Source organism: Cherax quadricarinatus, chromosome 56, assembly GCF_038502225.1.
Source record: "Cherax quadricarinatus isolate ZL_2023a chromosome 56, ASM3850222v1, whole genome shotgun sequence".
Classification (NCBI taxonomy): Eukaryota; Metazoa; Arthropoda; class Malacostraca; order Decapoda; family Parastacidae; genus Cherax; species Cherax quadricarinatus.
In genome coordinates, this window is record NC_091347.1 from 17,482,323 (window position 1) to 17,508,501 (window position 26,179).

General features: G+C 40.9%; 1 protein-coding gene across 2 annotated transcripts; it reads left to right on the forward strand.

Annotated features, from left to right (window-relative positions):
• Positions 1-1,166: 1,166 nt before the first annotated feature.
• On the forward strand, positions 1,167-17,084 carry LOC128700684 (uncharacterized). Of its 2 annotated transcripts, none has more exons than XM_053793988.2 (4): positions 1,167-1,488; positions 10,172-10,423; positions 13,692-14,315; positions 15,695-17,084. In XM_053793988.2, exons 2-4 carry the CDS (start codon positions 10,190-10,192, stop codon positions 16,181-16,183), a joined length of 1,347 nt encoding a protein of 448 aa, XP_053649963.1. In that variant the 5' UTR covers positions 1,167-1,488; positions 10,172-10,189; the 3' UTR covers positions 16,184-17,084. The 2 variants fall into 2 exon arrangements, with proteins under 2 accessions (XP_053649963.1, XP_053649964.1); XM_053793989.1 differs by lacking the exon at positions 1,167-1,488 and adding an exon at positions 8,320-8,384.
• Positions 17,085-26,179: the final 9,095 nt, after the last annotated feature.

Genomic DNA, 26,179 nt, shown 5'->3' on the forward strand with positions numbered 1-26,179 from the left:
ATAGACAGAATATCTTGCTTCAAATTAAAAAAGATAATTATAACACTAATGGGGGAGGTGAACATAATTTTTTGGTAGCCACAATAGTTGGCGAGGCCTCAGCACCCATTATACAGCGACAAAGGACAGGGATAGAAAAAACCATACCATGGGCGGGGTTAGAGCCCGGGATCAGTCATAAAACTCCAGACCGACGAGCTTGCCACGTCGGTCTGGAGTTTTATGACTGATCGCGGCTTTTATCCCCACCCGTGGTTTTTTTTTTTTGCAATCGTGTCATTACGATTTCGTGAGACAGGAATAGGTATATATAAAAATGGGTCGTCGGAATATTAAGAGCCTTGTCAGGACATTGTCCTTGCGAATATTACGACATGTTAGATTACGCTAGGTAAGGTTTATCAGGAAACACGACAAGTGTCTCCTGACGCGGGTCTTAGTCATATGATGACCCACAGCTGGAGCTTTTGGTCATCTGTCCGAGGCCTTCCACTGGTTTACCGGTCCACTCCTATAAAAGTTATAGTTACAATTACAGTTATTTTATATATATTAACAACAGGAATGGGTTACTTCATCACATCAAGGCCAGCCAAAGTATAAATTAATTTAAAGAATATGGTTATGGAATATTTAATGAATAACTTGTGAGGTTATAACAGCATGTACGTGTGCTTTAGTACGTATCTATGTGACTTTGTATCTGAAATATGCATGTAAATATTAATTTATATCACATGATATATTAATTTTTATATTAATAAAATATACTACTAATATAACAATAACAGCTACTGCTACTAGTATTGGTTTATTATTGTTATAAAATGCTTATTTAAAAAAACATGATTGTTATAACAGTTTACTATTATAACTATCGTTATTAGAAATAATATTGGTTTTATTGTTGTGTTACCATGTGGCAGTAAATCTGATTTTCCAGAGATGAAGTGCATCTCTCAGCCTACCATGAGTTGCTGCACACCAAAATATTCTCCACACACCATTGTTTTTATAATTATCATCTCATAAAACGTATCTCCCTTAAACAGTGACAGCATCCAGCACCTGCGTTTGAATCCCAATTGTGTAGGAGTGCTCCATATATATATTTTTGGTGAGGGGATGAACTAGATAATGTGGCATTCGGTGTGAAGGTCAGAGATAATATTTAGTTCTCTGGCAGACTCAGTGAGGACCGGAGCTGTATTTTTTTTTTTCCTGATGTGATGTTGGTACGCCCTGCCGCGCAGTAATACTCTCTAGTTCTCTTCTGAAGAGATGAAAGTGACATTGAAGGAGACCTAGAGGAGGTATCTACATTACTTTCCTCCACTGCATGGCTGAAAATTTAAGAAAATAAAGTGATTGTATTCCAGATATAACTATGGAGATGCCCTACGGAAGCATGTTGAGCCCCTGTACAATGTAAAGACTTCTGCTACACTCTACTGTTGTCTCACTCTCCAAACTGATCCCACATTAACTGTAAGTAAGAAGTGGAGAACAAGTATAATGTATATATAGACTGTTACAATTACTCCTTATTTCTCTCTGGGTTCATAAAAAACACACTCATTATTGCGAGATGTTTCCGCGCTGCCAGACGATTGATGTCACTCATTAAGCGATTGTTGTTTTTTCCCTGTGTGTGTTTGTGAAGTTATTTTCAAATGGCATAGTTGTATTAATAAATCATATTCGTCACCCTAAGTACAGTATTAATTCACCAGGTCACGGTAAGTTCATCATTATAAATTTCTGAGGACATTAACCTGCGGTATGACTTTGGTCTTACCATGTAGAGATAATGTTCCGTTTATCTAGTAAGATAAGATAAGATTTCGTTCGGATTTTTAACCCCGGAGGGTTAGCCACCCAGGATAACCCAAGAAAGTCAGTGCGTCATCGAGGACTGTCTAACTTATTTCCATTGGGGTCCTTAATCTTGTCCCCCAGGATGCGACCCACACCAGTCGACTAACACCCAGGTACCTATTTGCTGCTAGGTGAACAGGACAATAGGTGTAAGGAAACGTGTCGAAATGTTTCCACCCGCCGGGAATCGAACCCGGGCCCTCCGTGTGTGAAGCGGGAGCTTTAGCCACCAGGCCACCGGGCCTACATATGCTACACAATAGTAACGTGTAAATTACGTAGGATAACCCCCCAAAAATTTAAAGTGGCTTATTTCCATTGCATATTCTTGAAAGAAGGAGGAAGAGAAGGTGAAAAACAAAATATTATTATTATTATTATTATCCAGAAGGCAACAAAGCCAGAATAACCCAAGAAAGCCAAGCTGTGTGACTGAATCAGAACTCATAATTACTGGTAGGAAGAAATGTTTTGTATTTAAAGCTTAAGTTAAGGTATATCAATTTACTGTAGGATTTTCCAGACAATATCAAAAAGGCACAACACTCTGACTAGAACAATACTGGCCTAGTCAGTGGTTCAAATCGGATTAAATAAAACTAATGACGATGAATTTAAAAATCAACGCGTTTAATACATGTAGCAGCAGTCCAGTAGATATGAATACTTTGTGAATCTCTCTTTACAAAATTATATACACCGAGATGTGTATATCTGTGTATATACTGTGAGAGTATTCTTGCTCGTGTACACAACAGACTTAATCTTAACAAACCAAACGAGTAGGCTTTATATCTAACAATACACTAATGAATTTTCTCTTTCGTATTTTGTGGGTTACTTTATCATTTGACTTTACAATTTGAAAAATTATTGTTACAATCACTCCTGCTAATGCAGATAAGTAAAACATACATGCTTAATTGTTTCAGCTCCACGGCAACAGTTAACATACTTGTATTAAATGAGTTTAATCCTTCTTGAGGCACTGTCAGAATATTCTAGGTCAAGTCATCATCAGATGTCACGTCTGTATATCTATAATGACTATATACAATACTGGAAATTAACTACTCGAATAGCAGTTCTTAGGAGAGCCCAGTGACTAGATAGCTGTTTGCATAGCCTTTAAGGAACAATACACAAATAACCCTCACATAGGAGAGAGAGAAACTACGACACTAACACACAAGATGGTAAGTATAATGTTTGTCAGGAAACAGGACAAGTGTTTCCTGACGCGAGTCCTAGTCATATGATGATCCGCAGCTAGAACTTTTGATCATCTGACCGAGGCCTTTCGCAGGCTTACCAGCCCACCCCTTTAAAAATTATGGTTATAATTATAAACATTTTGGTTTTCTAACACACAAGTGAGGGAGCCAATATATATAAGCGAGGGAGACAGGGACGGAACAAATTAAGGAAGAAAGAGAAGTAGTGGTGGTGGAAAGGCTGGTAGAGGAAGTAGTAGAAGTAATAGTGGTAGTAGAAAGTAGGGAGAGTAGTTTAGTGACACAAGAGAGAAAGGGGAGTGAAGGGAGGCAATAGTAACAACAGTAGTAGAAATGGAGAAGTAGTCATAGAATTGGGGTCAATCTGAGGACATGGAAAAGGAGCACTGCAGGAGAGCTAAAGGCCCACAAGGGGCAGGACCAGAAACAGGGGAAGGGAGGAACTGGAGGATAGAACACTTAAGTAGAAGAAAGGTAAACAAAGAAAAGAAAAAGATAGGAAAGAAGAGGTAGGGAAAGGAGAAGAAAGGATCAGGTCAAGTAACGAGTGTTCTGAAGTTTGTTGCATTTAGCAGTGTTAACAGTGTAATGAGACAGGAAAGGAAGGCATCAACGGAGACAAAGCGAGGACTAAGATTCATACCAGGAAAGTTGTGTAAGGGATGCTTCAGCAAGACGGCGAGTGAAGTCGCCTTTTGTTCTTTAAGGAAATTTTTTTACCGATCAAGCTGTTTATGCTATCATCACGTTTCTGTCCTATTTTATCACAAAAAAAAAAATAACTGAGAGCTGAAAACAAAGATTTGCTGAACAAGTTTGTTAAATTTGGTGTCTGCATTGTTGTAATACTAGTCAGTAGAATCTATCATCCCAAGGAGACTCCTTTTATTATTATTATTACTATTATTATTATGGTTATTATCGGAATTGGTTACATCACATTGTGTGACTACCCTGATGTACCAATATATTTTTTATCTAACACACCTATCACGCAAGATGGTTTTCCTGTCATGTTTTATCATGCAGGATGTTTTTTCTCTTATTTCATGACATAAACCACGGTACAAAATGGGTTAGAATCCATGGCAATCGTGTTATTACGATTTCGTGAGTCTTCATACTTAAGACAGTTTGCCTGCCATACTCCATCACGCATGATACTTCTGTAATACATACTCCATTACCTAAGATGAGTTTTCTGCCATGCTCCGTCATGCAGGATGATTTTCCTGCCATGCTCCGTCACACATAATTTTTTTTTTTTTGCTTCATGCTTTTTCACACGAGATGGTTTTCCTGTCACATTCCATTATGTATAGGATGGCTTTCTTCTCATGCTCCAACATGCAGCATGGTTTTATTGCTATATTTTGACGGTAAGCTTTTCGTACAGTTTGCAGATTGACTGATAATAAAATTTACTGCTAATATCTTGTGCTCCAAGAAGAATATAAGTCCAACACCGTGGCTGAAGCAAGTGACATCTTGCCCACAATTTGGAGAGAATGTGTCGAACGACGTTTTATTTCGCCGTGGACCATTATCAGGTAGACTTAAAAATACTTCATGACGGACCGAAATGCCATCTATATAAAAAAAAAAGGCACAATACCGTGACTGGAACGATACATAAATAACATAAATAAATGGTCGAAGTCGGACCGAAACGTCGTCGTAAGCTCCTCTCTTCGATGTGCGGGTTATTTGTGTATGCCATAAAAAAAAATACCACGGGCGGGGTTAGAACCCGCGATCAGAGTCTCAAAACTCCAGACCGTCGCGTTAGCCACTGGACCAGCTAGCCACAATAAAATTCGTCCAACTAGGTACATTTCTAAGCCATAGGAAGGTTAGCATAGGCACCACTGTGACCACAAATGCAAGTTTTTACAGACGAATCTCCAGCTAGCGTGGCCGTGACGAACTCTAGCTCAAGTCCCTTCAAAGCCGTTAACATGACTCACGAAATCGTAATGACACGTTTGCAAACAAACCATACCACGGGCGGGGATAGAACCCGCGATCAGAGAGTCTCAAAACTCCAGACCGTCGTGTTAGCCACTGGGCCAGCTAGCCACAATAAGTCATGTTAACGGCTTTGAGGGGACTTGAGCTAGAGCTCGTCACGGCCACGCTAGCTAGAGATTCGTCTGTAAAAACTTGCATTTGTGGTCACAGTGGTGTCTATGCTAGCCTTCCTATGGTGTAGAAATATACCTAGTTGGACGAATCTTATTGTGGCTAGCTGGTCCAGTGTTTAACGCGACGGTCTGGAGTTTTGACTATGATCGCGGGTTCCATCCCCGCCCGTGGTATGGTTTGTTTGCAATCGTGTCATTACGATTTCGTGAGTCGAGTTGTGTATGGCATCTAAAGTTTCTTATCCAAACTGCAGGTTAGTGGTGAGCCTCACCCATTCTTTCATACACTTATAATACTACAGAAAAAGAAGAAAGCCTCCTACCTTTTGGCTTGTATTGAATGTGGTTCGTCGGTGTTGAGCTTAGCGATAGTTTATGTAATTTTTTTTTATATTTTATTTAAAACAGTGCGATACAAATAGCAGAAATATATTAAAAAGATACACGACAAAAGCTTACTGCACTAGAATTTCACTTAACCCGAAACCTAATATTGATACCATACTGCACAGTGGTAATACACACACACACACACAACACACTGTATATTACAATGGTAATACACTCTCACACACAACACACCGTATATTACAGTGAATATACACACTCACACTCAACACTATACATTACAGTGATATTGTTTTATTTGTTAAAGAACATCTCTAACAAGGTTACTTATACAAAACAACAAACACTGGAAATTAAAGATTGTACAATAAAACAAGAGATAAAAAAAAAAAAAAACAAAAAAAAAAAAAAAAAAAAAAAAAAAAAAAAACTAAACACGCACAATGACACACATACACAAGCACACATAGGTGAGGTTTCTGCCTGTCAACACACACGTATGCGAGACTAAATCTAAGATCTCAGGTGCTTAACAGAGCACCACGATACTCAAACATTAATTTAGGCGATTATCACAAGATCTGAACATACATAGGTATTTAGGATACAAAGAAGGAAACGGTATAATACTAAAAGTCACAATAAAAACATCCAATATAACAAAACAAAACTACGATGTGAAATTTTACATCTCAGCGGAACTAAGAAAAAAATGATGCAAGTAGTTACATGTAATATAATATTACTGAAAAGCAGACTGTAACACAACATAAAATATAACATAAAATAAGACCCAGTAGCTTATGCTAGGAAAAACAATTTTTTTTTTTTTTTTTTTTTTTTTTTTTAAACAATTACAATTGAATCAAAATCATTAAAGACACCTATAACATATTTGAGTCATTGAAATTTTCATCATAAAGTCCTTGAAATGATTTATGCATGATAAATGATAATATGCAATCGTAGTGCAACACATTTCTAAATGATAACTTTTTAGTTTCTGAAACCCTCGGGGCAATAACCATATTGCCCATAGATATCAAAACTCAATTATACATCCTTATAAACAGCTCTCCATGCTCACACCCATGTCTAGGAAAATAGCCCGTTGTGTCCCCTTACCCACTTTGCAAATCCCATAAATCCCTTAATGTGAAATTTCGATAACCCTCACTAAAATCTCTCTCCCATCTCCCTCCATACACCCCTTTATTCCTACACTGTGTCCTATAAAAAGTTGCTGCCAACGCATTAATTCTTGCACGCACGTCCGCCTCCCTCATAGCCCACATCATGTATATATAATCCGTAATCATATACCCAATCGCATTCTCAACCCTTTTATTCACCCCAGTTATATCTAAACTTAAAACCCTCAAGACCTGCAAACCCCCTCCCCCCACTAACCTTAAAACCTTACCCATCCAAACCCTTATAAGTTCAATACAATCGCAAAAATACACCGTATGATAAATAGTCGCCAATCCTCCACAATCCTTGCATTCCCCATCCTCTCGTATTCTCTTATAGAATAAAACCATTCCTGACGGCAATATTCCATGTAAAAATCTATACATAACTTCTCTGACTTTAGGTTTTAAACGCAATTTGTTTAAACGCCCCCAAATATTACGCCAATCATACATCGGATAAACTCCTTCTACCGCCGCTACCAAAGCCTTACCATCTGCCCTATCAAGATTTCTCAATTTAATATGTAAAGGATCCCTCACGTTTATAAATACCCGTAACATTGCCTCACCTATCATGAACTCCCTACCCCCCCACCACCGTCGCATATCCTGATGTATCCTATTAGTTAGTTAAAGATTAGCCGGTATTCTCCCAGCCCGGGCCTTGTCCAAGTGGTGGCCCGGCCTTGGCTCCCTCTTTAGGGAGTGTCTGAGACCTAAGTCTCCCATGGGAGGAGGCACAGGTACCTCCTCATCTTTGGGACCAACTGTCCCCAGGCCTAGCCACAAGCTAGGCCTCTCTGGTCTGCCATCCCCGCCCCAAGGGAGCAAATGGGAATGACAGTCTTATGAGCTAAAGGCTCGGGCTCAGGCACCTACCCTACCCTAGAAGGGCTGGGCATGGTGTCGATCATGTATCCTATGAAGACCGTCTCCTTTCAATAAAAAAAAAAAAAAAAAAAAAAAAAAAAAAAAAAGTTTATGTAATTTCTCCAATATTAATCGGACCGTGTAACAGAAAGTTATATTTTGGGCTATGGGGAAAAAAATGATTTTTGGTAATCAAGGCTAACATAACGTAACAAACTCAACGAAACCTAATCTAAATTAGGAGTAATTCTAAATTAAATTGCATTATATTAGGTTAGGTTACCTTAAAATGTTTTATTAATATCTGCACAAAATGTAATCATCCGCATTGCACAAACCATTGATAAAAACTAGAAAATGAGAAACTGAACCTTCAAAATTATTTCTACTTATATGGTACATTACGCATAGGCGGACAGGTAAGCCAGTGGAAGCCCTCGGTCAGATAACCAAAAGCTCCAGTGGCGGGCCATCTTATGATTTAAGATCCACGTCAGGAAATACTTACCTAATGTGAGGGGGAAAAGTTCGTTAGATAAGAGTGGACACATGAATGACAAGTAGTGGTATAAATGAGTGAATGACTGTTGAATAAGGGTCAGGCATAGTTACCTCTCTACCTCCCCCCTTTGTACTCCACCCGGTGGTAGTTGACAAGGGACCCTCCTAGCGAGTTTTCAACCACTTGACTTCCTACTCCCGCCAAATTTTAAGTATGGGATTTAACTCCTGTTTCTTTTTATGTTGTAGGTATTGGGTTTATATGTTAATATAACCGAACCTGATTTGACTTTATGTTTAGCAACGTAATGTTTGCAAGTTCTCGCCGTTTGTTTTAAAGGCCTTCTGCCTATCATGTGAGTGACTGCTTGTCCGGGATTTTAGCTGTTACGTTTTTGTGATTCGGCTTGGGTCGTCCGACGCATGCGAGACAAGGCGGGCAACTGGTTCTAAGCTCTACATAACCGAGTACTTTAACGATAACAGTTTCAAATTACCCTGCTGTCTTCAAAGGGTGAAACACCATATACAGCTTAGTGCATGTGTCTCTACTGTTGTTCGTTGAAATGTGGACTTTTACGTCTTGTCTAACTACGACAACCTAGTCTTTCACGTGCTTCATTGTCAGCCCCGTGAATCTTACTAACTACCTGCAATATTCCACCTGCATACGGGAACATCATCTTTCCTCGTCCTGTATATATATTTGTTTATAGGAACATAAGCTTAGTTTCTGAAGCTTAAAAGTGGGTTTACAACGCTCGTAAGAAGGTGCTGCCTTCGTGCTATAGAAAGGGTTCGATATTAAGTTCAGTGGTATACCCTCCATGAAAGATATTAAAGACTGCGATGGTGTAAATATTCTAGCCAAACACAGCAGAAAAAGATTTTTGGTTTAACTATGAAACAACATAAACATCTTGTACAGATAACACTTGTGATAAAATCCTGTCTCTAACAACGAATATTATGTGTATACATGTATATATATATTATATATGCTATATATATACATACATTGGTTGGGTAGTCGGTTAATTGTATTAATTATAAGTTTTCGACTACGCGAGGGTCATTTAAGGTTTCATATAAGTTTCATTATCAGTCAGGAATCCTTTAATTAAAAAAAAGTGATAATTACTCTCGTGCAATACCAGTGTATATACCCTATCTCGTTGCATTTTGACATGAACAAAAAATTCTGGCTGGTCTGAGGCTTGTGTAAAATTCTCTCTGGATACTGACAACAACGACCCTCTTCATACATAATGTAAACTCTCAGACCTGATTGGCATGCACTGTCATATGTATTAATTAGTAAATGAACTTACGAATCTCCACTCATCGCCCTGACGCAACAACTTGAATTTCTTCTCTGCTCTGAACTGGCAATTGATTAATCACAGACGTAACCAACGTTTCATTATATACAGAATATTATAATAGGCCCAGGTAGATTTTTATTACATAAATTCTCCAGTATTAACTGCGTTGTGCACCGATATTTAAATTTAGTGCCTACGGGAAAGTAGCGTTTTTTTTAGGTATATATAACGTGGCCTAATATTCCTCAGCCTAACCTACATAGATTCGGTGCTGAAGGACCGATTACACGTCAAACTCTGTCTAGGTTAGGTTTCATGTGTTAGACTGGGTTACATTATTAAATTTACACATCAAAATAGTTTCTCTATACGAAATATAACTGCTTCCGTTGCAAAACCTAATAAAAAAAAAATTAAATGATAATCTTAATTTGTCTAAATACACAATTCCCACAAAAAATATTTTTTTATTAACTTTCCCGGGTCATCTATATGATTAAGACCCGTGTCCGGAGACTTCTCTTGTCTTCTGACAATATAAATTATGGATAACCTGAAGAAAAGCTGATTTCCATCCCTGGAAAGAGCTAAATTTATGTGCAATACTGCCACTCGGTACACACATGTACACATTTATATTCAGTAAACCTAACTTTTGAATTATTTGTCCTCAGAGTGGTTAGGTGTGCAGGATGGAGGACGCGATCACATGTGTTGTGTGCTCGGAGGTGTACCAGGCGGGGCCACGAGAGCCTCTAGTGCTCCCCTGTGGTCACACCTTCTGCCGTACCTGCCTACTTAACCTACAAACCTCTGGAGACTTCCTCTGCCCCTCATGTAGGCGAGACCTCAACCATCTACAAGTGGACTCTCTACCACTCTGCTTCTCCCTTCTCGGTCTCTCGTCCATGTACACGGGAATTAAGGTAAATGGCGGTGCACCCAATGACTTGCTTGCCGGGGTTGAGTCCTGGTACCTGGCCTCGCCCATGGTACACAGATAGCGACTATGGAATGAGAGGAAAAGATTCGATTAAAGGAAGGTAAGAATAGTTTCAATTCTTGAATCTAGAGCCCCTCAGTGGCAACAAAGAGCTGGCTGGCATTACTGGTTTTCAGTGTCTTAAAACCTTTCATATCTACTCTTGAAACCATGTAGAAATGCTGAAACCATATAAAAATGTTTAAGCATTTCATGTTGATGAATATTAGGGACAACTTGCATACACGAAATGATTTTTAGAACTTGTTTGGCGACATTATTTTGCACATCAAAAGCTAAAGCTAAAGGAATCTTATAGGAGTCAGGAATCGCGGGAGGAACTAAAAGCCATAAATGAAATCGAAAGAAACCCAAAGTATTTCTTCTCCTATGCCAAATCAAAGTCGAGAACAACGTCCAGTATTGGGCCCCTACTTAAACAAGATGGGTCCTACACAGATGACAGCAAGGAAATGAGTGAACTACTCAAGTCCCAATATGACTCAGTTTTTAGCAAGCCGCTAACCAGACTGAGAGTCGAAGATCAAAATGAATTTTTTATGAGAGCCACAGAATTTGGTTAACACAAGCCTATCCGATGTTATCCTGACGCCAAATGACTTCGAACATGCGATAAATGACATGCCCATGCACTCTGCCCCAGGGCCAGACTCATGGAACTCCGTGTTCATCAAGAACTGCAAGAAGCCCCTATCACGAGCCTTTTCCATCCTATGGAGAGGGAGCATGGACACGGGGGTCGTCCCACAGTTACTAAAAACAACAGACATAGCTCCACTCCACAAAGGGGGCAGTAAAGCGACAGCAAAGAACTACAGACCGATAGCACTAACATCCCATATCATAAAAATCTTTGAAAGGGTCCTAAGAAGCAAGATCACCACCCATCTAGAAACCCATCAGTTACACAACCCAGGGCAACATGGGTTTCGAACAGGTCGCTCCTGTCTGTCTCAACTATTGGATCACTATGACAAGGTCCTAGATGCACTAGAAGACAAAGAATGCAGATGTAATATATACAGACTTTGCAAAAGCCTTCGACAAGTGTGACCATGGCGTAATAGCGCACAAAATGCGTGCTAAAGGAATAACAGGAAAAGTCGGTCGATGGATCTATAATTTCCTCACTAACAGAACACAGAGAGTAGTCGTCAACAGAGTAAAGTCCGAGGCAGCTACGGTGAAAAGCTCTGTTCCACAAGGCACAGTACTCGCTCCCATCTTGTTCCTCATCCTCATATCCGACATAGACAAGGATGTCAGCCACAGCACCGTGTCTTCCTTTGCAGATGACACCCGAATCTGCATGACAGTGTCCTCCATTGCAGACACTGCAAGGCTCCAGGCGGACATCAACCAAATCTTTCAGTGGGCTGCAGAAAACAATAAGTTCAACGATGAGAAATTTCAATTACTCAGATATGGTAAACACGAGGAAATTAAATCATCAGAGTACAAAACAAATTCTGGCCACAAAATAGAGCGAAACACCAACGTCAAAGACCTGGGAGTGATTATGTCGGAGGATCTCACCTTCAAGGACCATAACATTGTATCAATCGCATCTGCTAGAAAAATGACAGGATGGATAATGAGAACCTTCAAAACTAGGGAGGCCAAGCCCATGATGACACTTCAGGTCACTTGTTCTATCTAGGCTGGAATATTGCTGCACACTAACAGCACCTTTCAAGGCAGGTGAAATTGCTTACCTAGAAAATGTACAGAGAACCTTCACGGCGCGCATAACGGAGATAAAACACCTCAATTACTGGGAGCGCTTGAGGTTCCTAAACCTGTATTCCTTGGAACGCAGGCGGGAGAGATACAGGATTATATACACCTGGAAAATCCTAGAGGGACTAGTACCGAACTTGCACACGAAAATCACTCACTACGAAAGCAAAAGACTTGGCAGACGATGCAACATCCCCCCAATGAAAAGCAGGGGTGTCACTAGCACGTTAAGAGACCATACAATAAGTGTCAGGGGCCCGATACTGTTCAACTGCCTCCCAGCATACATAAGGGGGATTACCAACAGACCCCTGGCAGTCTTCAAGCTGGCACTGGACAAGCACCTAAAGTCGGTTCCTGACCAGCCGGGCTGTGGCTCGTACGTTGGTTTGCGTGCAGCCAGCAGTAACAGCCTGGTTGATCAGGCTCTGATCCACCAGGAGGCCTGGTCACAAACCGGGCCGCGGGGGCGTTGACCCCCGGAACTCTCTCCAGGTAAACTCCAGGTATAGAATACCAGGTTGTCGGGCTCTGGGAGTAGAAAAATTCTCGTAACTCATCAAAGATATATTAGAGGGAACTATTTTATGCTTAGATGGTGTCAGAATGTGTTTAGGTCAAACTTTTAAAGAAATTATAGATAATATGTAATCTGTATAATTACCTAATTGCTAGTAGTACTGTAAACATTAAAAATTCACGGTATTTGTGGCAGAGCTTTAGGGATTTAACGTAAATTTTGCAGAAATGGAAAAAAAAGCAACATCTGAGAATACAGCATGTCTAAATTGAGACATATTCACCATGAGGTGTCTGTGTATTACATGCTAAGGGAGTTTACCTTAATTCCTAATTAAGGATTAAAATATTCTTTATGGTGAAAAGGTGATATGTACCAATAATGATCCGTTTTTGTGTTCTGGACTCTTGTCACTTCATGAGTAATAATGTTGGTGATTTTTAAGTCAAGGACCGACCCAAATATCATCTAGATTCCACTTGTGATTTGCAGTCTTGTATCAGTTGCTCCAGCCATAGTATTAACATACGTTCTTCATATGTAAAATTTACTTTATTCGTCAGGTTCGTTGATTTACCTTTTTTTTCACAAATAACTTGCACATAGGAAGACACTTAGGACGTTTCTGTCAAGACTTGAAGCATCAACTAGTCACGCACTCTTAATGAGTTATTAATGGTTCAAGTCGGACTGAAACGTAGTATGTGTATAGGTTTCTAAATGTGTGGGTTAATTGTGTATTGTTCCTATCACGGTATTGTGCCATTTTTATTCTTTAAGGGCTTTTTATCCTTAGACTTACAATTACTCTTCGGATCAAACCTAACCACGTGCCATTTCCAAGCTGCTTTATGATCCCTACGGGTCTTTTGCTTCCCAGTTAATTTAAATAATTTAACCAAATATACTGAAGTTTCCTCGTTTTCTACAGCACGAATTGTGTAGGGATCACGGGGGAGAACTGACCTATTGGTGCCGGGGCTGCGCTCTACCTCTCTGCGGCCTGTGTCTCTACTCTGGTCACCCCCGAGGCCACGACGTCCAGCTAGCCAAAGTTTGCCTCCAGGAGAAGAAACGAGCTCTTCAGGGCCAGATTCAGGCCTACCATCAAAATCTAAACGAAAATAAAAAAGATATTATGAAAAAGGTGAGCAGCTGCTTCGTGAAAATCAAGAGACTGTGTCACAGAGGTAATCGGCTTCACGAGGTTGGAAGGGAAGTGGAAGATCTCTCACGTGAAGTTCAAAATGTGGACACTATAGAGAATATTTTAGTAGCGGAAGTCAAGGTTAGAAGCCTTCAGGACAAGCAGTTGTATCTACTGTCTAGTGGATGCAGTGAAACTGAGATAGATGATATCACAGACGATGAATGGTGGCCCCCAGAAGACATGGCAGCGCAGAAGACACTAGAGGCGGCAGCCATGGCCCAACAGCAGACGCAGTCAAACAGCAATGTGTCTGGTGACAAGCGGCAAACAAGACTAGACTGCCAGGACGGCAAACTGGTGCTTCACGCCTTCAGTAAATCTATTGACACTCGCCTCTCCCTGCAGGTAATTTTTACCCACTACAAGATCACCTGGCCGAGTATATACACAGAGGTGCATATTAAAGTGCGCGCGCGCGCGCACACACACACACACACACACACACACACACACACACACACACACACACACACACACACACACACACACACACACACACACACACACAGGAGGCAGGATCCATACATAGCTTTAAGAGGTATGATAAAGCTCATGGAGCTGGGAGTGACAATAACGACCAGCGAAGAGGTGGGACCGGGAGCTATGACTAGACTCCTGCAGCCACAGTCAGGCGAGTACACACCGAGAGGTGTATCTCTGTACACTATATACACCGAGGGGTGTAGATACTCGTGTGGGTATCTGCATAATTAAACGACAATGCAATGAAGATTACAAGGACACATAAATACATGCAACCACTACACATCCACGTAAGTGGAATACACTGCTCCATGTAAACACTACATATACATAAATAGCATACATAGCTCCATACAGCCACTACACCCACATGTATGGCACACACAACCTCGTACAACCAATACACACACACAAGTGGAATAGACGTCTCCATATAAACTATATATATGGTTGACATTAATGAATACAACCTCGACACTATATTCAAAACATATTCCTATGCTCAAAATATATTTCTTTATATAGTTTTAACACTGTATTACCCTATTGATCCTAGCACAGTATAATACATAGAAAGCTATTAACCAAGGCACAATATAACTTACACAGGAGCTAACATTCACTTGCAAGAATACGCCTTGAAAATGTTAGTATACAGGCTTAATTAAATTCTTAAAAGCATTGTTTTAAAACTATTGACACGACGATGCTGAGTTCAGTGACCGAACTACTTTTTATTTGACATTCTTTTCCCCTTCAAAGGGCTCCTGAGCAAATGTATTGGAGTTGCCCTCTTTCTCCCCGGATCAAGCCCGATTACTTCCTATTCGCCAGGGAGTGTGTGACACTCAAGTTTATTTAAGGTTGCCTTTGGAAATGAGAAGATAGTGCAGATCAGTTAATAAATGGTGTTTTTATTTAGTTGAGGAATGTTTGCTTACACGGGAACAACGTGAATATGTTATCAATTTTTAAAGGGGTGGATGGATAAGCCAGCGGAAGGCCTGTCAGATGCCCAGAAGTTCCAGTGGCGCATCACATGACGCGGGAAACACTTGCTGCGTTTCCTGACGAATCTTGCCTAACCTTCACACAAGATGTATACATCCTGTGTATATATCCTGAGTTTTACCCTGAAATAGGGATTAGTGTTCTTGCTTCGTGGTGGAAGTTACTTTTAGGATTAATTACCTTTAATGTAATCGATAGGCCTTCAACCCTCATTTACCATTATCCAACAGGTGCCGTCGGAGGTGTTCCTTGAGCTGAACGTTGGTGGTCGTTGTTTGGGTCGTGTTTACATCCGGCTGATGTCTCACCTGCGTCGGGCACAGCAGTTCCTGTTACTCTGCCTCGGCTCTCTGGGACCCTCCTACATTGGTGCCACCTTCTTCATCACCGCCCATAACCAGGAGAGGGAGACCCTCGACGTTCGCAGATACGTTCTTCCCGACGGGAGCACCAGCAACAAGATATTAATGTCAGACCTGGAGTGGGGCGGAAGGTTTGCAGGGCCGGCGAAGGAGAGAGTGGTCATGGGGTCGTTTTATGGTAATGATACGCATGGTTTCGGCATCTGTACTCGAGGTCAGCCTGGCGGAGTCTTTCAGTGTCCCTTCGGCGAGGTGATGTCTGGGATGGAGGTAGTTAAAGCAGCTGTCCGTCACGACCCAATCAGCGAGGTCGTTATTACAGACTGTGGCATGGTTGTGCCTGACCTGGCATCCTAACGACCTCTTTATATGGGTCAGCTGTGCCAGGGATTTACTGGGTAGTGACCTCGCTTAATCAAACATGCAGTCACAGTGGTAGAGATTCACCGCTGGCTTTATCACTGCATACATTAGTAATCATCATCCGTCCTCTCTCTCTCACCCTACACCCCTAGTGTTCTCTTTCATCTCCTCTACCCACTCTTCTTTTTTTTTTTCCCCATCACCTACCCTTTCTCTCTTCTACCTTTCCTGTTTTATTCTCCCCTGGGTTTCCTCCCTCTTCCTTTCTGCTTCTGTCTAATGCTCCCATGTCTCTTGACACTCTCCTACCTACTATTCCTTCCTCCTTTTTTCTTCTATTTATTCTTCCTTCATCACTTCGTCAATCGTGCTTTTCCTCTCTCGTTTCCTATCCCTCGCATCATTCGTACCTTATTCAGTCTTTTTCCTAATTTTCTTCTCGCCTTCCACCCTCTTCTCTCCCTCCCATTTTTCTCACTGCCATTAAAACATTCTTGATTTCAAGGTATAACATGATAAATATATGTTCTGTCAGTTTTCTATGTTACATTTACTTAAACTTAAGGTTCTTATTGTATTTTTATCATGCATATAAAAGTGCATACATAAAGGTGTATAAGAGTAATTCTTGCATTACTGATGAATAGGACAGTTGTAACACTTTGGTGTCGTTCTTGCTGGAAGATAAGTGTTATAAATGTGGTGTTCATCAAGTCTGTGTACCTATACCTCAGTGGTGTACACGAGTCATGTGCACCACGAGGCTGTGTGCAGATCCTACAAGGATGTACACGAGGTATTATATATACCATTTGACTTTACAAGGAAAGCGATATACACAAACAGGTAGTGTACAACTTTCCTTGTACATAAACTCAATAAATTTTAGACTTGACACATTATTCCTGTTACTAAACTAACCGCACATGTGCGTGAAGGAAGCAGCAAATTTTTCTTTCAAACTCTAGCTCAGGGGCCCCCAAACTCTTCGGCTCATCGATCCCTTCATGAAGTTTCGGATTATTCATCGATTCCCAAGCATTTATTATATGAAAATAATTTAGTAAATAGTACCTTAAATAATAGTAGTACGAATAATAATAGATAATAAAAATGACCTCGTAAAAATTGGTAATATTTAAATTATGAAAAATATCAGGTTTAATATGGCCTGTTCTTTTATACTGAAACTATTATTAATAGGAAGGCTGCAAATGAGGGTCAACAAGGGGAGCCCCGTGAGAGCGGGTGATGGGGCTAGGTCTGGGGATAGCTAGTCCCAGAAGGTTCTTTCTCACTCCCTTGCTCGAAAGCTCAACTACCTACGGTGGCTTCCCGCTCACTTTTTCTTGATCACTTCCACTCTCATTCTCATGCCACCGCTGTGTACACAGATGGCTCTAAGTCTTCAGACGGCGTCGGATTCGCAGCAGTGTTTCCGGACAGCGTCGTGCGGGGGCATTTACTATCTTCGGCTAGCATTTTTACTGCTGAACTGTATGCCATTCTTGCAGCACTTATTCGTATCGCATCTATGCCTGTGTCATCATTTGTAGTAGTCTCAGACTCCCTTAGTGCTCTACAGGCTATACGAAAATTTGATACATCTCATCCCCTAGTTCTCCGTATCCAACTTTGGCTACGCCGTATCTCTACCAAACATAAAGATATTGTTTTTTGTTGGGTCCCTGGTCATGTCGACGTACAGGGCAATGAACAGGCAGACACTGCTGCGCGGTCAGCAGTACATGACCTACCAATTTCCTATCGAGGTGTTCCATTTCTGGACTATTTTGCTGCAATAGCTACCCACCTTCGCACCCGTTGGCAACAACGTTGGTCAACTCTGCTCGGTAACAAACTTCATTCTATTAAACCGAGCATATTATTATTATTATTATAATCAAGGGGGAAGCGCTAAACCCGGAGGATTATACAGCGCCTGAAACCGAGCATAGGTTACTGGCCGTCTTCTTGTCATCAGTGCTGTGGTTGGGAGACCACTCTCTCCCGCCTTCGCATTGGCCACACTCGTCTTACTCATGGGTATCTCATGGAGAGGCACCCTGTACCTCTCTGTGAGCAGTGTCAAGTTCCAGTATCGATTAGCCACATTCTGTTAGACTGCCCTCTCTATCAACGAGCACGCAGAATTTACCTCCAACGTCGTCTTCGTTCTACTACTACTCTCTCTTTACCTTCCCTTCTTGCTGATGGACCCTCCTTTAATCCTGACTCTCTCATTGACTTCTTGACAACGACTGATTTACTCCACAAACTCTGATGATACTTATCGCACTCCCCTCAGCCCTTTCTAGTTCAGTCTCTTGCTGCCCTTTACCCTTTCACCATCCACTGCCCCGCTGTTATCCGTAACCTATTACTCATCCATCTCCCTTTTGCCACCTGATGCCCTCGCTTCCTTCCTGCCCTGCAGCGCTGTATAGTCCTTGTGGCTTAGCGCTTCTTTTTTATTATAATAATAATAATAATAGTCCCAGAAGGCGAGGAGGTCCTTGTACCTCCTCCCATGGCAGATATTGGTCTGAGACACTCCCAAGACGGAGCCAAAGCCGGGTCACCACTTGGAAAAGGCCCAGGCCGGGCGGTTGTACCGGCGAACCTACTTCAGTACAGTCAATAAGGGCACTGATATTTGATCGGAGGTTTAGTCGTGGAAGGTCAGATACACAACACTAAGCACGTCCCTAGACATATACTGACTCCCTCTTCTGATCCCCCAGCTATTTATCTACCCCGTCGAAAGTCGCAACGACCCTTAGGGGGAGATATTGACCACTTTAGAGAACCATGGTTGATAGGGTAACATGCCGATATTTCCTACCATTCTCCGAAATCGAGTCACCTTTATTCTTGAAGATTGTTGGGATGGGGGGGGGGGAGGTACCTTCATGCCAATAAAGGGCTCTTGATCAAAGGGTGGTTTAGCGCATCTTTTTGATTATAATAATAATCTTGATCAAAGGAATTGAATTTTATTATAATCATAGCGCTAAACTAAGTAGGGTCCCAAGGAACTGAAACTGTCATCCTTCTTGAACCTAGTTATCTCCCATTCCCCAGAAACATTTACAGAAATGCTCAGTTGAGACTGAAGTATCCAGTGTTCCCGAAGAAAGATGCAAATGTTCTTACTGAAGTGTCCACTGTTCTCGGAGAATCCTAATTGTCTTGACAAAGACGTTACCAAAATTCTCCTAAATGTTCCTCCCTGAATGGATAACCAAATGAAAGGATAGTCTAAATATATAACATTCGCCGATATGCCATCTTGAGGTTGAGAGTTAATAAACATTTCAGCAAAATATTGACAGGATGCTTCAGAATCTGGAACAATGATACATTGTCCTCTTCTCTTCCAGCAAGGAAACAAAAGGGTAAACAAATGAGTCTTGTACCAAGGATAAGGGGGGGGGGGGATAAAAACATTGAAAGAAATCTTCGTTTTATTCAAACATGAAAGCTCCCTCTCTTGGATCATACCTGATTATCTTCCATTTCACAAGTGCGGCAAGACGACTACGGGATTATCTGTTTCTAATAATAATAATTAGTGACTGGATGTCACTAGTTATTATTATAAATAGTGACTGGATGTCACTAGTTAAATTGAGTCATTACAGTATCAAAATCATTAGTGAACTAATAGCTAGTGTTAGTTCATCAATATAATTGTCATTCCTAGTTTGCTAATCACTGAGGATAGTTGATCACTGTAGCTAGTCATAACTAGAACTTATGATGGTTTATCAATTATGGCTAGCACTGTCTGTGTCCAATGGCCCGTCTCCAGAAAGTGTTTAGGTAAAGTGTTTCCTTACGCGGGACTTAGTCGTATGATAACCCGCAGCTGGAGCTTTTCGTCCTCTGACCGAGGCCTTCCGCTGGCTTACCGGTCCACCCATTTAAAAATTATGGTCAGGATTATAACCATTGTCATAACTAATTTCCAGAAAGTGTTAGTTTCCTGTCGGCTGCAGGTCGTCACTGGAAGAGGCTGAGTGCAAGTCTCCGCGTTGAAGAGACTCCTTCACAAACACCAGTAGTATTCTTAACCTCCAATAGTAGCTGAAACAATAGTAATTCCACCTAATCTCATCCCTACCTTCGACACAGACTCCCTCTTCAACTTCGTCAGCTTTATTTATAAACTTTAATTTCCCTTTAAAATTTCTCACCACCCTTACTGATTCTGCATCTGGCATACTCTTCACCTTCGCTAGTCTCTGATCTGGCATAGTACGTCTTCAGCACATCCTGCACTATGTGGCCCTTGTGAGTGTGGCGCTTAGTTTTGATTGTAATAATCCACTTGAGCTCAGCCCGACAGTGTTATCCTCAGCAGTAGCTGAAACAACAGTATGTCCACTCATCTCATCCTACCAGTAGCGGTGTCATCCCCAGCAGCAACTGAAAAGCAGTAGTTCCACTCGACCTCTTTCTCTTGAATATGTAGTATACTAAAGCTCCTTTGAATGCTGTATTTTCAAGGAGTTCTTTGAAGCTCATGTTCTCCGGCCTCGAGGATTCTGTGTGATACGCATTTCCTCCAGTCCCTTTGAGTTGCTCTTTTCTCTTGTTATATCTTCCCCTTTCTCTGCTCTCCTCTCACTCGTCTATATCAGGTTCGTAACAGAATATAACTGTGGCACCTCTGAATGCCTATGTTAACTAATGCACACAAAAAAGCGCATTATTTTTACGCCACGTCCCAGAATATCTTGCTGGAAAAAATAAATTTTGATGACAGCTTGTCAAGAACTTGATGAATGGCAGAGCTCGACAAACTTTACCAGATTTTTGTGAAATGATTAAAAGTCTGAGTGTTGGAGGTTACACCACTGTGTAGTTTAGTGTTACTACGTAGACCTCAGTATTTATCGTCATCATATTTTTAAGGAGTTTGTGGGGGTTGGGCTCCATCTCTTGGTGCAGCATTTTAAATTTTCGACGAACTGAAGTAGTATAACCCTCACTCTAATAATGTTCACTTTTGACGTGTAATTTATGGTCATAATTATAACCATATTTTTTTTTTAAAAGGGGTGGACCGATAAGCCAGTGGAAGACCTCGGTCAGATGACCAAAAGCTCCAACAGCGGGTCATCATATTGACTAAGACCCGCATCAGGTAACAATTCTGTTTCCTGACAAACTCCCCTCAAGGAAGGTTCCTTGATGTTGGTGAGGGGCTCTTGATTTAGGGAATTGGATCTGTGCTCCAGTTCCCCGAATTAAGCCTGAATGCCTTCCACATCCCCCCCCCAGGTGCTGTATAATCCTCCGGGTTTAGCGCTTCCCCCTTGATTATACTAATAATAATCCTGACAGACTGCATCTAACCTGCCGTCTCACTGGTCAGGTTACTACGCTTCATCAATTATATTAAAGAAAATGTTTTTTAATATCCGTGTATTATTTAGATGCTCTATCGCTCTTGTTACGTGATTATTATAGTCTATCCTTGTTTAACCTGTCTGTGCCCCAGAATATTTTAAATGATTTCTCATTTTTTAAGTAACATAAGGCCTGCCTATATATATATATATTTTTTTTTGCATAGCTAATTCGCCTTAACTTGGAAACTATTCTGGATGTTGAGGAAAAGGACACAAGGGCAACTAATGTGAATTTTTTGTGGCAATATGTATCAAGCCGTTACGGCTTGATAAAGCCGTATAATTATCACAATGAAATGTCACATTAGTTGCACTTGTGTCCTTTTACTTAACATATTGTCGGTAATTCTACCAACATTAATACTATTCGGGATGCGCTAGTTTGCACTGTGTTCGTGCAAACTAGCGGGGCAGGAGTGAATATTTGTGTGTTTAGAACCGTGTATTATGAGTGTTGAGATGTATAGCCCTTGTGGCTTAGCGCTTCTTTTTTATAATAATAATATGAGTGTTGAGCAGAGCAGTGATTATTTCCTTAATAACAATAGCGAAATGCTGTCTTACCTAGCAACAAGAGAAGAAAGAAAGGTCTCTGGTGAACGCTGCAGGAACAGAAAAATTCCTTGTGGTGGAGGAAAGATCTCTGATTAATTACCCTTGGCAGTATTAAGGACTGCTTCGTGAATCCCAGAAACAGAGGAACGAACCCGGTGAACCCCAGCAGCCAGTCTGCTCCTGTATTGATTCTCATTATTGGTGTTGATCCTGTGATCTCCAGGATCAAAGGAACAGAAGAACCAATGGAAGAGGAAGGAGAAAAGAAAAATAAGAATGAGAAGAGAAATAGCTAATGAAAAAGGAAGCTGTTGGTTCCATCCTGGCCGAGTTTAGCTTTTGACTGTTCCCCTAAAGGAAGGTTCCTTGATGCTGGTGAGAGGCTCTTGATCGAGGGAATTGGATCTGTGCTCCAGTTCCCTGAATTAAGCCTGAATGCCTTCCATCTCTCCACCCCCCTCAACAGGCGATGTATAATCTACGGGTTTAGCGCTCCCCATAATCTGGACAGTGCCGTCCGGACGCCCCTTCAAGCCCTGATGTTGGCGATCGAATAAATGGGAGGTACTCTCTCTTCCTTTGGATCAAACTTGATTATCCTGGGCTTCCTCGCAGCTCCAAGGGCTGAAATACAGGTGTTGTTGGCCATACATGAGTAAAAGAAGTCCTGTCACAGAACGTCAGCACAAGATTTTGAGTATAGAGTATCCCACGCCAAGGATAATAATAATAATAATAATAATATTTATTTCTACAAGTACATATACAAGGTATACAGGCCTAGCTGATATCAGTAACATGCTACTATACAGAAAGCCCCTTGTTCAGCAGAACAATTCGGGCAAATTTGGTTAATTTTGTCCCCAGGATGTGACCCACACCAGTCGACTTACACCCAGGTACTTATTTTACTGTTAGGTGAACATGGACAGCAGGTGTCTTAAGGAAACACGTCCTAATGTTTCCACCTGTACTGGGGAACGAACTACGGAGCTCAGTGTGTAAGCTGAGTGCGCTAGCAATCAAGCTACGAACAGTTGCTCACTGGAACAATAACATCCGCCTTCTGGAGTCAGTTACAGGTCATCATATAGTTAATAAAAAGAACAACTTGAATGCCGTATTTCCCCAAGGGTTGTGTGACGTTCATTAGGGTTTCCTCGTGAGTCAAGTTATAAATAGATGTGCTCTGGTTGATGCACTGTCCTAGAAACATATCTCAGTATCCCATAATTCAAGAAAGACATCTCTGTGTCCGATAAGCCCAGCCGTCTCTATCACAGTGATCTGAGAAACGTATCCCTGTGTCTCATACACCTCAGCCCCTTCTTCCACACTGCAAGTAAAAGGAATAGTGCAGAGTGCAACACAACAGAAGAAACACCACTGACAAGTTATCACCACGGGAAACTATCACAATTTTTATTCACTGAAAATGTTAAACTGACGCTTACACAGTCAAAAACCAACCTGACTAACATTAACCCATTTTGAAAGTCAGTCAGATGGAGCATTCTCTTCCTAAAACACAACAACACTTTAGGTTTGAAGCCGCTCACACACTGCATTCTCAGGGTACTAACACTAAAGGTTTGAAGGTAACTACTATTTTTTTTTTTAAGTTTCTTCAGCAACGCTGTATGACCCTTGTGGGTTTAACGATTAGTTTTGATAATAATAATAATAATAATAATAATAATAAAGTTTCTTCATCCTTATGAACCTGAGCGCTTGGTAATGATTATAATAATCATAAAATAAAGTTTTTTCAATAAAACTGGCAGTTTATCGCCTACACATCCCAAAATGATTCGAAATCTTTCTCATCGTTTAACATACCAGCATTTAAGGTTTGAAGCCAATCAGACTAGGCATTATCTAGTTATTCTATAGAAATAAGTGAAATAAGTGCGTTAAACAAAACTGGCAAATTAAAATTTCAACGATCCCAAACGAAGACAATAGTATTTCCACTAAGGAAAACACCAGGAGCTTGGAACTAATTATAAACCACTGACCTCCACGCAGTGGGAACTGTTCGACCCTTGTGAGTTTAGTGCTTAGTTTTCATTATGATAATCCATGCAGTGACGAAGCTACATTTTGGTAGCCCTGAAGGTTCCACTGTCATGGCGTCACCATCACAACCAGCAACAGCTACTCTACATCATACTTTAATAACCTTTTTAATTTTTATTTTCACTATTATTTTGTATTGAATTACACTATATTACTAATATTATTTTTAAACCTCATACAGTAGACCCAAAATTTTTTAAGTAATGAAGACTAAAGTGGCTTCTGGGGCCCCTCCGAGATTGGGGCCCCCTGAAGTTTAGTTTCATTAGATTAGTTAGTTAGTTAAAGATTAGCCGGTATTCTCCCGGCCCGGGCCTTGTCCAAGTGGTGGCCCGGCCTTGGCTCCCTCTTTAGGGAGTGTCTGAGACCTAAGTCTCCCATGGGAGGAGGCACAATTACCTCATCTTCGGGACCAACTGTCCCCAGGCCTAGCCCCCAAGGGGACTAATGGGAATGACAGTCTTATGAGCTAAAGGCTCGGGCTCAGGCACCTACCCTACCCTAGAAGGGTTAGGCATGGTGTCGATCAGTTTCATTAGTTTTACATTAATTAGATCCGTGACAATTTCTGGTAACTCAAAGGTAACTCTAATGAGGATGACAGAGGTCGCAAACTGAAAAAAGTTAAATAATATAATCTCCAGCTATCACACACAATCGAAAAGTCCAAGTCTATTATCTTATGTTAGTAAACCGGTAAATTTAACCCTACACAGTCTAAACCCAAAGGAGTATCATTAGTTTTATAATATGCATCAACTGTTAAAGAGTAAAGTCAAAGTCATTCAGACTTATTAAGTTTTTAACAAATGAATCTGCCAGTTTGAGAACCACACGATACAACACTGAGAGTCATCACGTGACTCAAGACCCACTTCAGAATATACTTCTCTTTCCTGACGAACCTTACCTAACCTAACGATACAACAGCAATCACAGCTTTCTCCAAAGTCGGATACGTCAGTGCTCAAAGTTTGAAGCCGAGCAGAAAAAGCTTTCTCAAGCTAAGACACACAAATCATATAATCGGGAAGGTTCGGTGTAAAACTGGCCCGAGTCCTTGAGGCTCTGGCCATGAAAATACCTGCATTAACTTTTTTCCAGTTACACTTCACCAACACTGAAAATCTGAAGCCAATCGCACGAGATGTTCTCAAGTTATAAGTGAAAACCTTGAAGGAAGGAAAAAAAAAAGTCTGTCCGCCATTTAAACTCACTCCTTCAGGGATAAAACAACAATAATAATAATAATAATAATAATAATAATAATAATAATAATAATAATAATATAGTAAATTTTATTATTATTAGTTAATACCGTCAAAAGACTAAGACAGCTTTAGCTGTCTTAGTCTTTTGACGGTATTAAGTCATCTTCCTTTGACGGTATTAGTCATCTTCCTTTGTTGCAGGGGAGAAAAGTTTTTTTTTTTTTTTTTTTTTTTGAAAAGGTGTGTCAGGTGAAGAAACAAAGCTGTAGTGTTAGCTGTGAAGAGTGATTAAATAAATCTGTTATTGAAATATGATACAACATGCAATGCTTTGTAATTCCTCGACAACATGCATAAAACGTGGGCTTATTCATGCGTGGTTGCCACACACACACACACACACACACACACACACACACACACACACACACACACACACACACACACACACACACACACACACACACACACACATGAAGAAGATTATCATGAGAAGAATGGTGGAGCATCTAGAAACGAATGAGCTTATCAACGACAACCAGTACGGTATCAGGGACGGGAAATCCTGTGTCACAAACCTACTGGAGTTCTATGACAGGGAGACAGCAGTAAGACAAGAGAGAGAGGGGTGGGTGGATTGCATTTTCTTGGACTGTGGGAAGTCTTTTAACACAGTTCCACACAAGAGATTAGTGCATAAGCTGGAAGACCAGGCAGGTATAACA

Excerpts from the sequence above, each read along its gene's own strand:
- LOC128700684 (XM_053793988.2), top strand. The coding sequence starts at position 10,190 with ATGGAGGACGCGATCACATGTGTTGTGTGCTCGGAGGTGTACCAGGCG. Across the intron at positions 10,424-13,691 it reads CCATGTACACGGGAATTAAG|CACGAATTGTGTAGGGATCA; the intron begins GTAAATGGCGGT and ends CGTTTTCTACAG. Across the intron at positions 14,316-15,694 it reads ACACTCGCCTCTCCCTGCAG|GTGCCGTCGGAGGTGTTCCT; the intron begins GTAATTTTTACC and ends ATTATCCAACAG.